The 17,347-nt window shown below is 36.1% G+C and overlaps 1 protein-coding gene across 3 annotated transcripts in view; it reads right to left on the reverse strand.

Annotated features, from left to right (window-relative positions):
- Positions 1–3,501: 3,501 nt before the first annotated feature.
- LOC149840779 (oxysterol-binding protein-related protein 1D-like) overlaps positions 3,502–17,347 on the reverse strand; it is an 89,714-nt gene continuing 75,868 nt past the window's right edge. For all 3 annotated transcript variants that reach the window (XM_090003325.1, XM_090003323.1, XM_090003326.1), the window contains 4 exons: positions 6,330–6,485; positions 5,932–6,240; positions 5,370–5,714; positions 3,502–3,946 (listed from right to left, as the gene is read on the reverse strand). In XM_090003325.1, the coding sequence (XP_089859451.1) occupies positions 3,758–3,946; positions 5,370–5,714; positions 5,932–6,240; positions 6,330–6,485 (999 nt within the window). In that variant the 3' untranslated portion in view covers positions 3,502–3,757. The remainder of the gene's footprint in view (positions 3,947–5,369; positions 5,715–5,931; positions 6,241–6,329; positions 6,486–17,347) is intronic.

The following is a 17,347-nucleotide window of genomic DNA, read 5'->3' on the forward strand; positions in this document are numbered from 1 at the left end:
CGTAGAAAATAGATAAAGATTTAAATACAATTTTAGTTGGATTTAATGAAGCATAGGAAAAGCGTTGCTCTTAGATGTTATCTGATTGAGCCATAATCGTGGAAAAATCTTTTTTTATTGTCAGTTTTTTTCTTCCTCTAGCTATGTAGCGCTATTAACATAGGATATAATGTTGGTTTCTTAAATATATGCTCTTGAGAAGATATAAGAACAAAGGACTAATTATATGGATTTTGAAGAGAATCAGAATTCTTGAACTTTGTCTCGTTTCTTAATGTTAAATGGCAATTCTTTCAAATTTGGAATATATTTTACTTTATTCAGAGAAATTTTGAATGTTTCAAGCAAACTCAAAGGAAATTGTAAATTGAATGGGCATCTTGTGGGAGAAAGAAAGTGGCTCTTAACCTCCAGTAAATACTTCGAGCACATGGATGGGTCTCTGTTTGTTTAAAGGATGATCTTACACTACATTTAGTGGCTAGATTTTCTGTAGTTTCAAAGGCATATAGTGATTTAGATTTTAAGAAAGAAAATTAAAGGGAACATCAAAAATCGTTAGTGTAACTTTTTAGATCATAAGAAAAAACATGGAAGCTTGTATTTTATTCAAAGAAGTTGGTATTGTTATTTACAATCAAGCTATGCTTGGATTGATAAAATAGTAACTTGTCATTTTTGGTATCAAATGAATATGAATCTTATGGGCTTGCAATCCAACTTGGCCCTAGACTGATCTAAAATCTTTCCATAGTCCCCACATTCCAAAATGTTAAGACAACTGTAGTTTCTAGCATCTCACAAGGATTAAACATAATAACTCTGGAACTCTATTTAACATGTATACAACTATGCATATTGCTTCTTTTTAAAGTACCTTGAAAGTGATGAATGAGGGATAACAAAGTCATCCAAAATAGGGTCCTATTATACTTATCCATGATCATTTTGCTAAAGTCCTTTTGACCATAGTTACTACGAAACAAAATGGATACGAGAAGCAATGTGTGAAATGGAAGCGAGTGTTAAAAAGTAGCATGAAGGGAGAAGCAGTATACGGTTGTGAAGTGATTATATATGCAAGCACATGAAAAATGAAAAGGGAACATATAAAAAAGTAATATGAGCAAAAGCAAATAAGAAATAACATAAACATGAGTATAGAAGGATATTAAACTAACATGCAAGTTTGTTATTAAAAATTATTATTTTCTAATATGAAAAACATTGGAAGTGTGGGAAGCAAGAGGCAACCTAGGAAGTGAAAGGGAATTGATTCAAGAAATGAGAAAGAAGTGGGCTTCCCACTTAAGGGAATGAGTTTCTCATATTTCAAAAGCAGGTTCCCCAGAGCTTCTCTTCCTTTTGGAAAAGTAAGGAGTTTCCCCATGTAGCGAGAACCTTTGGGTAACTATGCTTTTGACATAATTGTGTGTCAAAAGATACCATACTCTTTTTCATATGCACAAAAATTGTGAGATCCGTTTATCACCTTAACATATAATATTCCCTCCTAATTGGTTTTCAATTTCTCTTTAATATCTCAGTTTTTTAGTGCTGTCTAGGGTCCGAACTAAGTCAGCATTCATACCCAAATCAACAAGTCAACCTTCATCCCTCAAGACTTGGATCTCTGCCGCCTTGGGATTTAGGGATACAGTTGTACAACCTATACAACAGATAAATTTTTAACTAAGGTGGCTTGATCCATCAATTCTTTTTGGAATGCATTCATACAATCCATGCATTTGGAGTTCATAGCGTACCCATATCTTGTAATCACATTGCTAGTCAGTTGGCTTCATTAGGTGTTATTGGCTACTCCAAACTATGGACTGACAAACCACCGGACAGATTTCTGGTGTCCAATGATGTATGAACTATATTCATAATTTTTTGCACTGAACTGGTAAGGGTCTGCCTAATGTTAGGCTTGCCTACTGAACCTACAGCCACCTAGTAGAAGTCATAGGTGTAGGCTGCATCTTCTCAATCAGACCTCATAAATATATTCAGCATGATAGCTAATCATTCCTTTGAAACATGTTTTTTGGACATAAAATAAGATTTTTGAAGTCATAAAACTTTGTTACGTTGTAGCTAGTTGATTCTTGAAGATCTTAAGAAACCTATACGCACGTCACAATCACATAATTCAAAACTTGTTATCTACTAAAAAATGCAGGCAGATCATATCTATAGGGTCTGATCATTAAAAAAAAACGAACTATGAAAAGTTATAGCTTCTACTAGGTGGTTAGGTGCTCCTAGAGCACCCTACCAGCACTCATATATATACATATAGATAGATAGAGAGAGAGAGAGAGAGACTAGAATATGAGAACTAAAAATATGAGTATTTTCAACATTTTTTTTTGCAAATCCAACCATGTGGATGTGCTTGGCATGTTGAATTTGCTAGGAATCAATCATTGGATAGTGTATTTTCAATAAAAAATAAATTTTTTGAATACTTGAATATTATGAAGATTATGAGCCAATGATTTTAAAGCCTTCAAAAAATCTAGTTTATGCATCAAAATCAGATGATTCGAGAGTAGATGATTCGAGAGTGGGTTCTTATAAAACCAAACATGCATATCACATCCGGTTAGATTCACAAGAAAAGAACAAAAGAATTCATGAAAATCGTGGTTCACACATTTGTTCTCATATTTCCAGTTCACACACACACACACACACACACACACACACACACACACACATATATATATATATATATATATATATATATATATATATATATATATATATATATATATATATATATATATATATCACGCTTGAGATTCACTTGTGACAGTTCTGGGTGCTGATAGCAAATAAAGCATAGAAGTCAAAGTGCAGAGTCTGGTGGTGCCGTACAATGCTAGGGGCATGATGGGTTTAATGAAAAAACAGGGTATGGGGGAACTAGAACTTTGAAAGTGGCACCATAAAAATCTAGGGCTGGAAAACAAGAGTTGCTCATGGCTCAACATGTGATTGGCTCATAAAGAGCTCATGTGTACTTGTAAAATAGGCTAGACAGACTGAACATGAAAAACAGGTATTGGCTCAGCTTGGCTCGGCTCATATAGGCAAGCTAAGTAGTGATTAACATATTAAACGCAGTATATATCACAAAGTAAAATGTAGAAAAAATGGCTAGTCTTGGGCTTGCAAGCAATTGGTTTAAAGTTCAAATTCTATAGCTTTCAGCTTTGAGAATCTATTTGTTTTGTAAATGAGGCTTGAGCTTGGTTCAAGAGATCTAGAATTCAAATCCTATTGCTTCCAGCTTTCAATAAATATACCTTTTTTAAAATGAGCCAGCACAAGCTCAGCTCATTTAGCTTAGACTCATGATGAGCTCCAGCTTGGCTGGCTAGCCACAAGCACGAACTAAGCTTGAATGCCTTAAGTTCAGCTCTTTCAGCTGCTTTACCAGCCCTATAAAGACTATCAACTACTTTCAACTTTGACTTGAAGAAGTGCAACTTGTCTGAAACATTCCCAAACCTTTGTTGAAAGAGGAAGAATGGCTTTTTACATCTATAATATTCTCATCCTCACTGCTACATTCAGTCCGATGCTCACCTAATATGGCTTCAGTTTGAGAAGAATTGTGGTAGAACTCCTGAATATGGCAAAATCTTCATTTGATTGATCTATGTTTTGGTGTGGGCCAACAAACATTTCCAACCACCGTAGACATATTACATGGAGGAAAGAGAGAAGATAGAAACAAGAAAATCTAAATACCTTGCCCCACAGATGTGGGGCAGTCTGTTGATGGTGCAGTCTGGCCAAATATATCTGGAATTTCATCCCATGCCCTTTTCTCACTCGCTTCCCAATAGCCACCATTATACCGATAACATCCATCCTCTTTATCTTTCTTGAACCATCTCGGCTGCCACCCTCCTTCCTGCAACTTTCGTGCCTGTGCCATAAATTCACATCAGCATAAGCCTTTTTAGATCACTTGCCATGTAATCATACAAGGAGAAAATGTCAGCACTTTTTTCCTTTTCAAGTAACAGTAAACATTCTAAAGGCATTGCCTAATCTGGAAATTACATGACCCAAGTCTTTTTTTTAATGAAAAAAAAATTACTATGACCCAGGTTGAGAGACAGCAATGTGTTTCATATTTTTAAGAATAATTGTAGTAGGTTTACAGTTCTGGCTGTCAAGACCCATACCCATTTGCAGACATGTAAATACTCGATAAACTATGTTACATAGGTTCAGGTGCAAAGGATGAAACACAACAATTTCAAAAAACTTGGTTGTGGAGGTGCATATATATATATATATATATATATATATATATATATATATATATATATATATATATATATATATATATATATATATATATATATATATATATATATATATATATATATAGGGTTTATATTTGGTACTAATGAAGGTTTCTAACTATTGAGCTGGAAATCATTTCAGGTTGTATCAGCTCAATCTGACCATATAGATGTGTTCAGCAAACCTTGGATCGTTTTTTTTATGTAAAAATAGGAATTTTTGAGTCATGAAATTTTAGTACATTGTGGACCTTTGATTTTTGAAGCCCTTAAGAAACTAGCTTATATGTCACAATCACGTGATTGAAAACTCGTTTTCTACTAAACAGACCTTCTAGATCATATCCATAGGGTTTGATCTAAAAAAAATCAAAAAAATATGAAAAGGTGATTTCTACTAAATAGTTTTGTACCTTCATTAGCACCAAATATTAACCCATATATATAATGCATTTACAGTTATACAATTACGAGTTTTTTTTTTTAACATGGACAATTTTAGACCATATAAAATAGGTGCAGGTGCCACATGGATGCTCTGAGAGTGCAGAAGCACCAATGTTACATAGCAGATATTGGTAGTTTTCACAACATATTCTCCAAATATATCACAGGTTTAAAGGAAAAAAATGAATGAATCAAGTATTTTAATCCAATTAAGGGTACACAAGATTATGCATAGAACAGAAACAGGCAAAGTTGCATAGTTCACATGAAAAATGTTTGATATTACTCTCCCTTTTGTTTGGGCTCTTGAGGGCCAATTTCATCTTTGGCCCAACTTGCAAGCCAGCAGATGTGAGCTGACATCAGCAAACCGGACCTCATCTCAGGGAGCATTTTATGTAAGGCCAAGACACAAAATTCACAATCCAGGGGCACAACATGAGGTTGCTACTGTTAATAAATGTATGCACATTGTTTGCTAAACATAAGCCAGAATAGTAGATACAGGTCAACTGATATGGAACCACCAAGCCCATGCAGCATCAGTAAGAAATATGGACAGTAAACATGGAGTGTGATCTCTTAGTGTACCTGTCTCTGCAACTGTTCAAGCCTAAGCTTCTCTGCATTGGCCATCTCATACTCGCCATTCTCCAAGTACCGCTGATCTGGTCTGAGCCTGGAATCGGTCGGAGGAAGCTTCTCCAATAGACCAGGTGTCAACTCATTTAAAGAGATGGCAAAGGGAGTGAGGTTGTATCTAGTCTGAGGAATAGACTTGTCCCTTTCCCACAGCAGAACCGCCTCTGACATGGGATCATAACCCTTGGGCTTTGTACTAGGATCACCCAGTACATAATACATGGCCTCGTCCCACTTCCCCACTAACATTGCAACCTTCTGTCCAGTCCTGTTATCTTGTACAAAGCCTTGTACCTGCATTTACAGAGGAGGATTGCTTGTATTTGTCAATGATTTTACAAGTCACTTCCTGTATTATATGGATGTATACTATTCAAACTGGTCAGAAAATTAGCTTAAAATCTGCTTATGCAGATATTGTGGTGGTATTGTAAAAGTTCAAAATATTAGTAAGGAAAACATATTTATTTAGTTCACCCTTTGTGCACTTTTATCTTTTGGGTCATTATACCTGATGGGGATTTCGGTCAATGATTGACTGCTCCTTGAATTTGAGCTTGCAAGAATAATTGCCACTACCTTTGATGCGCATGGTGCCATAATGGTCACAGTAAATCTTGCCAATTATGATGTTATAAATGGAAGTGGTGACCTTGCTCCACTGGAACGTTTCTCCATCATCAAACTGGAGTGTAAGAACCCCTATGGGATCAAGTTGAATGGATCGGCCCCAAAATTTGCCTTTCAGGTTTGAGTCAGCCCAAAATTTCCACCCTCTACCATCACAATGGCATGCAACAATCATTGGGTGATGGCTCACCTGCATTCACAGACCATAACGTCATAAGATGAAAGGACACTTCCCAAAACATGAGGCTGATGAGACTTGGAAGACAGATAATTGCAAACCTTTTCAGAGAAGAAGCGAAGGCCTTTATCAGGGTAATCAGCCTCATAGGTCTCCCCAAGTAGAGGATTGAAAGGTTTGCACTGTCGGCCTTCTGTTGATGCATAGCCAGAGACAGCGAAAGCTGCAATATTTAGAATCCTCATCAGGTTGTTCCCCTGCATCGCATTCCAGACCAAATTACCAGACCAAGTTTTCTCCATTAACATTGAAAGGAAATAAGGTCCTCCAAAAGATATTTACCAAAACAACAAAGTGAACACTCAAAAGAGTTTCACCAAAGCACCAAAAGAACATTCACAAGCCACAAAATGGGCTCACATACAAACACCCACTAAAGAGGCAAACACACGGAATAAAAATATCCAAGAGAGTCGTTGGGAGGGTCCTACAGCTGTAAATAGAGCCGTTTGGCCTCCCAACGACTCTCTTGTTGACTTGTCAACAAGTGTTGACTAGTTCAAAGTTCAAACAAGACCAAAAAATACAAAACTAACCTAACTAACTTAACCTAGTTACGCGCACACACACACACACACACACACACACACACACACATATATATATATATATATATATATACATATATATATATATATGAGTAACGTGTTCCTTATGCCCCCTTTTTCATTAGATCTCGTTAAAAATCATAGTTTTAAGTTTTTTTCTCACATCTAACAGTGTATATGTGATCTATAGGTTTGTTTAGTGGGAACCGGCTTTTGGATCGTCAAAATCAGACCTGTATACAGGTTTTTCCGGTGATCCAAAATCAATGGCTATGAAGGTATCAGTTTTTCCCGGCTCAGAAAAACTTGTTTTTTCATCAAAAAAACATGATCCAAAAGTCGATTCCCACTAAATCGAGCATGCTAAACACATCTAACGGTTCAGATCTATCATAAAACACTTAAAACCTATGGGGCAAAATGAAAAATGGGGCCTAATATGTTCAGCTCTCTCTCTCTCTCTCTCTCTCTCTCTCTCTCTCTATATATATATATATATATATATATATATATATATATATATATATATATATATATATATTAACACTCTCCCTCAAACTTATGGTTGGATAACCAAAAGTTTGCCAATGAAAAAGTGGAATCTAGGAGCAAAGCGAGTCCATCCCAATATGTTCAGTTCATTCATTTAAGGTTTGAATGTTGGCAATGTAAATGAAACTTTTGTTATCACAACACATTCATGATGCTCCTTTGTGTTGAACTTTCATATCTGCCAGCAATCTTCTTTGTCAGACCACCTCTATAGTGATAGTAGTCATGGCTCGATAATCTGCTTCAGTTGATAAGAGAAAAACTTTTTATTGCTTCTTGCACCTTCATGAAATCAACAAGTTACTTAAAAACACACAAAAACCAGTGGTTGAGTGTCGATTATTTGGATCACCTCCACAGTCAGCATCAGTATAAGCATTTAAATATAAGGAAGAAGAAGCAAACAAGAAAAATCCTCAAAAAATAGAAGTTTTGATATATCTAACAATACGCAAAAGTGCTCCCATATTAACAGTGGTGGGAGCATATTGAAAATAGCTCGTTGTGTGAATTACATGCACAATATCAAGCCTCGTAATTGAGAGATATGACAGTGCCCTAATACGTTGTCTGTAAGGTGTTGGATTTTTAAATGGTTCCCCATCATCAATCTTCATTTTGACATTGACAACTTCAGAAGTATCAACTCTCTTATCATCTAAGATACCAAACCTGACAACAATATCTAAAGCAAATTTAGATTGAGTCAACAGATACCAGGCCTCATAATTGAGAGATATCTAAAGCAAATTTAAAAGAATAAGCAAATTCTATACCAAAAAAATATTTTAAAATTTTCAAATCAGTCATTTCAAAATGTATTTTAAGAAGTCTTTTAATATGTTCAACTCCTTGTTTATCACTTATAGTGATGATCATGTCGTCTGCGTAAAGAAGAAGAAGAATACCCGCATCAGAAATTTTAACAAACAAAGTTGTGTTAGTTAGACAAGATTGAAATCCAACATCAAGTATAACCTCACTAAATATATCATACCAAGCCTTTAAAGCTTATTTAAGATCATACAGAGCCTTATCTAACCAAAGATCTTTTTCTTTAGGAATAATTATACCATGTGGTGCCTCCATATATACTTCAACAAAATTTTCATTTAAAAACGCATTATTAACATACATTTGATGTATAGATCATTTCTTCACATAGGCAAGGGTTACTACAGTTCTAACCGTAGTCATCCTAGCAACTATAGAAAAGGTTTCCTCATAATCTATTTCATACTCTTGAGAGTATCCCTTGTCAACTAACATAGTTTTGTATCTTTCAAGAGCTTTGTTACTCTTGGTTTTTATCTTATATATCCATCTGCAACCTATGGGTTTCTTTTCTAGGGGAATATCTTGGACCGTCCAAGTATTCGCCTTTTCTAAGGCATCTAATTCTACCCTCATGGATTCTACCCACTTAGAATGTTTCTTTGCTTCATCATAATTTGAGGCAATGTTTTAAAACTCAGTAACTCATCACTCAACTTGTTCTTGAGTGACTCGTGACTTGTCAGGGTCAACTTGATGACTCCGTCAGGTCATGTTAACTTTATATTTTATACAAAATATATAAATATGTGTATATATTATCTATATTTTATAGTATTTTACCAATATATTATATATAATATACATTATATGATATTTTTTATAATATATTTAATGTATAATTTTATTAATACATGTATAATCATATTTTTATATATAATATACATAATATTTATATTATATTCCATATAATATATGTAATTATATATATAATATATATTATATATGTATATATATACATTACTTTCCCATGACTCGATCGAGTTTTGTTAAATATTTCATATAATATATGTAATTATATACATAATATATTATAGATGTATATATACGCATAAATCGCCCATGGCTCGGTCGAGTTTTGTTAAAGCCAGGTCATACCTGTTTTTTTACTCAATGACTAGGCGATCCGGGCCAAGTCAGCAGAGTCACCAGCTCAACCCCGCGAGTTTTTAAACTATGGTTTAAGGGTTCTATATAGGAATGTATCAATGCAATATAAGCTTGGTACTTAGGTGAAAATGACTTATAGGACACAAATTTCCCAAGGGTTTAGATACTCTAGATGACCTTCTAGTTTGTATTTCTACATGGTTTTCATTATTAGTATATTTATCTAGGGCACATGGATGTTCAGAACTACTACGTCTAGAACATTGAATACAATCCTGATTTTAAGATTGTTCTTTACATATCTCATTATCATAAGATTCTTCTTCACTTACCATATCATTTCTAATATCCCGATCTTCATCATAATTAGCATCACAATTGACAAACTTTGGAATTAGATTCAATAGAAAAGAATACTCAGTTATTTCCTTAGAATTTTCAAATTCAAAGATTTTTTTCTAAGCAAGACACATTTCTTGAAACATACAATTTCTTATTTTTAAAATCAAAGCATCTATAGCCTTTTTGGTTATCGGCATATCCCAAAAAGGCACAAGAAATAACGCAAGGAGAAAGTTTATCATTTTTATCAATGAAAACAAAACATTAGCACCCAAAAACTCTTAATCGGGAATAATCAAGAGTCAGTTTAAACAGTTTCTTAACTGGTGATATATTTTTTAAGGTGATAGATGGCATTCTGTTAATAAGATAAACTACAGTCAATGTGGTTTCAGCCCAAAACTCTTTAGGTACTTGATTTGAGATAAGTAGAGTTTTTACGGTTTCTATGATGTGCCAGTGTTTTCTTTCAGCTAAACCATTTTGTTATGAAGTGTAGGAATAATATTTTTTATGTTTAATACCATTTCATTCCAAGTAATTTAAAATCTTTTGATAAAAATTCTCCCTATGAATCAGTGCGAAAGATAGAGACATCTTTTTGAATTTTATTTTTAACCAATTTATGAAATGTTTGAAAATATGAAAAGACTTCAGATTTATATTTGAGAAAATAAATCTACATGTCTAGCAAAATCATCAATAAAGATAACATAATATGCAAACCCACCCTTAGATATATCAGGTGTTGGACCCCAAACATCCGAATGCACCAACTCAAGTGGTCGTGTAGAGAGAAAAGTCCTTTCTTGAAATAGTAATCTTTTCATTTTGCCAAGAATAGAGTCTTCACATGAAAATTTTTCAAGGTTACAAATTTTTTTCATATTTGAAAAATACTGGATTTTGGAAACATTATAACGGCCAAGTCTTTTATACCATAAATCAAAATCTAGTTTTGAATATTACAACAAAAGTCATTCTTGGGTATTTTCAAAAAAATTATGTAGTATAAACCTCATTCTCTATGGCTTTCCCCAATCAGCTTCACTGACTGGCGATCCAGCACTCGATAACCAATAAAAGAGAAGAAAGCATTATACCCATGATCAGATAATTGAGAAACAGACAAAAGATTTAAGTTTAACTTGGGAATATATCTAATTTATGAAATAAAAAAACCTTTTGAAACATTTTCTAAATTTCTTGTTTACTTTATCTCAAGAGATGTCCCATGAGCAATAAAAACATTTGATCCGCTTGAGTTACGACATTCGAATAAAATATCACAATTTGGTGTCATATAAAAAGAGGCACCTTAATCAAGAAGCCAAAGAACTTACCGAGGTCAGAGATGCAAACAGAAGAGACTGTCGCTCTGGTTGATGAAGCTCCTTTGAGAAGTGGTTGAAGAGCTTCTACAAGTTGAGTTAATGACATACTCCCGATGTTTGATTCTTGTGTAACTTTGAACCCACTTGACTCTTGTGCAAGAGAGGCTACCTTATTCTCTTAAGGTCTCTTTAATTTAGCACAATATATCTTGACATGTCCCAGTTTCCAGCAATAATAACAAATAATTTTTTTCTTCTCAAACTCGTTGCCTTGTTTTTCATAGTAGTCGTTGTTAGGTATCCTATAATATGGTGGTTTGTAAGAATGTACATTGTTTCCTAGCCTAGACACGGTTAGGACCGAATTATCATCTTTAGATTTTTCTTTTTTAGTTTATTTTCTTTCATACTTAGCTCTTCAATAGTGTCCTCAATAGAGGGGACTTTTACTCTATGAAGAAGAGTTTATTTAGTAGACTCAAACTCTGGTCTTAGACCATTGATTAATTGATAGAAATGCTCAGCATCAATTTGTCATTGACGGAGTTCTATGTCTTCAGGACAATGTCATTGTGGCTTAAGAAAATCCAACTCATTCAAACGATCGGACAACTCACTAAAGTATTCTTTAATACGTTTTCCTCCTTGAGTCATAATTAATAGAATACCTGCAGAAATCAAAGACGAGAGAGAGAGAGGGAGAGAGAGAGAGAGAGAGCTCTAATGTTGTTGAGAATCGGCAGCCACTTTCCTTCACGGGTCTGCGCTAATACATCATTAGTTTAATAGGGTTACAATAGTTCACACGTGGACAAAAATGCCCTTGTATAAGTAACTCATTATATTAAAATACAAAGCCTGGGAATGGATATGGATCCAATATTAAATGGATCCATATCCAATCCATATTCTAATACCCTCCCTCAAGTTGTGCATGGGAGTGAACCATGTGCAACTTGTTCTTCAGATACCAGAAACGTTGACTTGTAAGACCTTTGGTAAACATATCAGCAATTTGATCTTCTGAAGGCACATAAACTGATTCAATCTCTTTGTCTGCTATCTTTTGTCTGATGAAATGTTGATCAATCTCAATATGCTTAGTTCGACTGTGATGAATGGGATTGAATGCAATTTGTATAGCACTTTTGTTATCACACATAAGTGTCGAATTTGAAATATCCTCCCCCATTTCTGTAAGTAGATGCCTAATCCAGGTCACTTCTGTAGTGGTGGCTGCCATAGATCTATACTCTGCCTCAGTGCTAGACCTTGCCACAGCTTTCTGTTTTCTGCTACTCCATGAGACAAGATTTCTTCCAATGAAAACACAGTATCCTGAAACAGACCTCCTCTCATCTGGATCCCCTGCCCAGTCTGCATCTGTATAGGACAGTATGTTATGTTTTGGGAACTTCCATGAAGATTGAATATACGTAAGTCCATCGCCTATTGTTCCTTTTAGATAGCGAAGGATGCGTTTGACAGCATCCATGTGACCAGTCTTTGGTTCATGCATGAACTGAGATACTTGATTAACAGAATATACAATGTCTGGTCTAGTAAAGGTAAGATATTGCAACATGCCCACTAAACTGCGATACTTGACTGCATCAGGATATAACTCACCATCACAAATACTGAGCTTTTGGTTGACAACACTGGGTGTAGGTAGAGGTTTACAATCTGTCATTCCTGCTTTAGCCAGAAGATCAAGAGTGCATTTGTGTTGAGTTAATGACATTTTGTTATCTTGTCTGTCCACCTCTACACCAAGAAAATATCTCAGTTCCCCAAGGTCTTTCATTTTGAACTGCATACTCAATAAAACTTTAATTCGTTGAATGTGGTCTGGAGCATTACCAGTGATCACAATGTCATCAACATATATGAGTAAGAAAACCAGGGTGGTATCATTTCTGTATATGAACAGAGAATGATCTAGTTGGGAAGGAAAGAAACCATGTTTCTGAATTTCTAAGGAGAAGCTTTCGAACCATGACCTGGAAGCTTGCTTCAAACCATACAAGGCTCTGGTTAACTTGCATACATACTCTTTTGGGTCTCCCTCTGTATAACCTTGAGGCTGCTCCATGTAGACCTCTTCCTTTAAATTTCCATGAAGAAATGCATTTTTAACATCAAGTTGACTAAGGGTCCAGCCATGTTCAATTGCCAAGCCAAGTATGATGCGAATAGTTCCCATTTTCACCACTGGGCTGAATGTCTCATCGTAATCCTGACCATATTCTTGAGTGAAACCCTTGGCTACGAGATGTGCCTTGTACCGTTCAATGCTACCATCCGGTTTATATTTAATTTTATATACCCATTTAGAACCAACAACATTCTTATCTGGAGGACGCCCAACTATCTCCCATGTTTGACACTCATGAAGTGCCTCGATCTCCTCATTCATCGCTTAAATCCATTTGTTGGATTGGACAGCTTGATGAAAACCAAGTGGTTCATCATGTTTCTCAATCTTGGATAGAAAAATTTGAAAGTCCATAGAAATGTTGTCATAACTAACCCATTTTTCAATAGGATGTCTTATCCTACCTGATCTTCTTGGTGCTTCTTTGTTATCAGGCAATGCAACGTTTTCTTCAGCAGGTACATTTGTTTGCTCTTTGGGTCTCCTGGTATACACATTACCTTTGTATCTCAGACATGCTGTTTGTGATGCATCATCTGAAATTGTCTCACCATGTACGTCTTCAGGGATCAAAATAGTATCTTCGGCAATATGTGAAATAAGTTCAGCACTAAGCCATGGATCATACCAATTACCAGCTGCATCACCGTGTTCTTGATTGTGATTTGTTTTACTTTTCAGAAAACTATTTTCATCAAAAACAACATTTCTGGAAATCCTGACCTTCTTATTGACAGGGTCATAACACCTGTAGCCCTTATGTTCATCTGCATAACCAACAAATTGACATATGGAGGCTTTGTCCTGAAATTTAGTTCTCATGGATTTATCAATGTGTACATAACATGTGCATCCAAAAACTCGTAACTCATCATAATCAGGATGTGCACCAAAGAGAACGTAATAGGGAGACTGATTTTCAAGGATAGACATAGGAAGACGATTTATCACATGAGTGGCAGTGTGAAAAGCTTCTGTCCAAAGACTAATGGGCAAGTTACAACCATGCATCATACTCATTGCACTTTCCACAATATGTCTATGTTTACGTTCAGCAATTCCATTTTGTTGTGGAGTGTACGGGCAAGAAACTCTACGATGTATCCCATTATCTTGGAGAAAGTCTAAAAATTCTTTGGAGGAATACTCACCACCTCCATCACATTGGAGAATTTGAATGTTTTGGGAGAATTGAGTTTTAACATAGGCATGAAAATGACGAAAGATGAAAAAAACCTCTGATTTGTGTTTCATAAAGAATATCCAGGTAAAACGAGAGAAACTGTCAATAAAAGATACATAATATTTGCTTCCAGAAGAGGAAGGATTGGGGGCTGGGCCCCAAACATCAGAACATATTATTTCAAAGGGCATGGAGGCTCTTTTATTTATTTGATGGAAAGGAAGTACATGACTTTTGCAGACCTGACAACGGGGACACATTTTATCCTTCAATGAAGATGAAACATACTCTGAAAGAAAACCATTGGACACTAACTTTTCAATAAAGACTTGACTACAATGACCAAGACGAGAATGCCAGAGATCTGGCTTATTACATTTGGATATACTTAAGACGCTTTTGGAGATATGATCAGACTTGGGCTTCAGGACACTGGAGGTTGAATCTTCATTGAAGACATACATGTTTCCACGTCGCTCTCCTTTAGCGAACATCTCCTTCGTTTGAAGATCCTTGACAAAGACAGAAGTAGGAGTAAATTCCACAGATGAATTGGTAGAGTCAACAAGCTTAGAAACAAAGATAATATTTTTCTTTATATTTGGCGCATGAACAACATCAGATAAAGAAATAGATGACTCAGACAAAGGAATGAGGACATTGCCAATGTTTGAAATAGGGTGGTGAGTCCCATCTCCAGTTACGATATTAGATTTACCAAGATAAGGAGTCAACGTAGAGAACTTACCTGCATTGCCAGTGACATGTGCTGCTGCCCCAGAGTCAACATACCATATTCCATCATCACTCTGTTTTAGATTCAAGTTGGCCATCGCAGATAAGAGAAGATCCTTGGCATCATCACTGACTCGAAATGTACCTGCAGTTCCTGATGTAGCAGCATTTCTATTATTTTGTGTTCTATTCCGATTTTGTGGATTGAACCAGCAGTTGGCTTTGATGTGACCACGTTTGTTACACTGGTAGCATGTGGGAACATTCTTTGAAGTACTGACATTAGGATTTGGTGTAGGTAGCAACCCACGTCCACCCTGGATTGGTGTTCCCCTGCTTCTGCCACGTCCTCCTCGTGAACGATCAGCTATTATTCCTGTGGCAAGAACTTCATGCGTAGATGATTGTCCTGCTGAAGCATCAGACATGCTTTTCAGAGTCATCTCGTACTGAAAGAGTTTAGCACGTAATTCTTCAAAGCTGAGTAGCGTAGGTAGACACAATAAAGACGTTACAAGAACATGATATTCTGGTCCCAAAGCATTCAGTGTCTGCTGCACTTTTTCTTTATCTGACACTGGATATCCAACCATGGCTAACTGATCTGTGATGCTTTTGACTTGATTTAAGAATTCAATGATGCTCATTGCCCCCTTTTTTAGCATTTGAAATTCGCGTTTGAGAAACAACACTTTGGCCTCCGATATCTGAGAGTAGGTTTGAGCTAAAGCCTCCCACAAAACTTTGGATGTGCAATCATCAGGAATGGAAATCAGTACTTCTTGTGATAACGTGGAAGTGATGTATGCGACAAGTGCCTGATCGCGCTTCATCTAAGAAACAAAGGCAGGATTGCGAACAATATTCGGCAATCCTCCATCCTCTTTGGCTTCGGTTATGATGGATTCTGGGGGCATAGGAATAGAGCCATCCAAGTGACCTGAAAGGTCTTGACTTCGAATAAAAGGAGCAATTTGCCTTTTCCAAGTCAGATAGTTGTTTGTAGTTAGCTTTTCCGAAACTAGCTGCCCCAAGAAATTGGAAGAAAGACCCGAATTGGTTGAAGTATCCATTTGTAGGCTTGTTGACAACACTTTTTTTTTTGAAACTGAGCTGTTTTATTACAGTTGGCAGAAATCGGCACAATGTCACGACAAGGGAAATAAGAGCTCTAGGGTATGGAAAGTTTGACAGAAAAGGAATGAGGATATCAAAACAGATTCCTGGTTGGAAAACCAGGGAACTCGATTTTACTGAAATCAGAATATAAGATGTTAAATATGATGAATCAACAGGAAACTAAAGAATAAATTTTCACAACTAAAGAATAGAAAGAAGAAATATTAGAGGAAAACTGAAAAACAAACTTCGACCAATAGATATTCACAGCAGAAGCTAGAAAGATAGGTAATCTTTTTCTGTCAAACTAGAAACTAGAAAGATAGGACTCGGCACAGGGAACTCGACCTGGAGAAGGTGATCTGCTGCAGAGGATGAAGGGGACTCGGCACAGGGAACTCGACCTGGAGAAGGTGATTTGCTGAAGTGGTGAAGGGGACTCGGCACAGGGGACTCGATCTGAAGAATCGTGCTTTTCACGTTACGCTGGATTAGATGAATGTCAGGACTCGGCTGAAGGATCGTGCTTTGCACGTTACGCTGGATAAGATGAGGGTCAACTGTTGGATGTGGCTGAAGAAGATGAAGAAGACTCGGCTGAATGATTTCAGCCCCTGAATGAGAAGAAAACTCGGCTAACTGGAAGAAGAGATGGAGCCGATGCTGAATGGGAAAGACTCGGCTGACTGAAGAAGCTGAAGGATCGTGCTTTATGCCCAGACCTGCCACCGCTCTGATACCATAATAGAATACCTGCAGAAATCAAAGACGAGAGAGAGAGAGAGGGAGAGAGAGAGAGAGAGCTCTAATGTTGTTGAGAATCGGCAGCCACTTTCCTTCACGGGTCTGCGCTAATACATCATTAGTTTAATAGGGTTACAATAGTTCACACGTGGACAAAAATACCCTTGTATAAGTAACTCATTATATTAAAATACAAAGCCTGGGAATGGATATGGATCCAATATTAAATGGATCCATATCCAACCCATATTCTAATAATAATGTGCACTTTGTCTTGCAAGTTGCAAATGTGAGCAATATCTTTAAAAGAATGCATTCTATTAAGATAGTCTCATGCTTTATTTGCATATTCAAATTTAGCTAGATCGAGTACTTCTTGATAACAACACTACTAATGAAC

This window comes from Nuphar pumila, chromosome 4 (genome assembly GCF_984573655.1).
Source record: "Nuphar pumila chromosome 4, dmNupPumi1.hap1.1, whole genome shotgun sequence".
NCBI classification, from domain to species: Eukaryota; Viridiplantae; Streptophyta; class Magnoliopsida; order Nymphaeales; family Nymphaeaceae; genus Nuphar; species Nuphar pumila.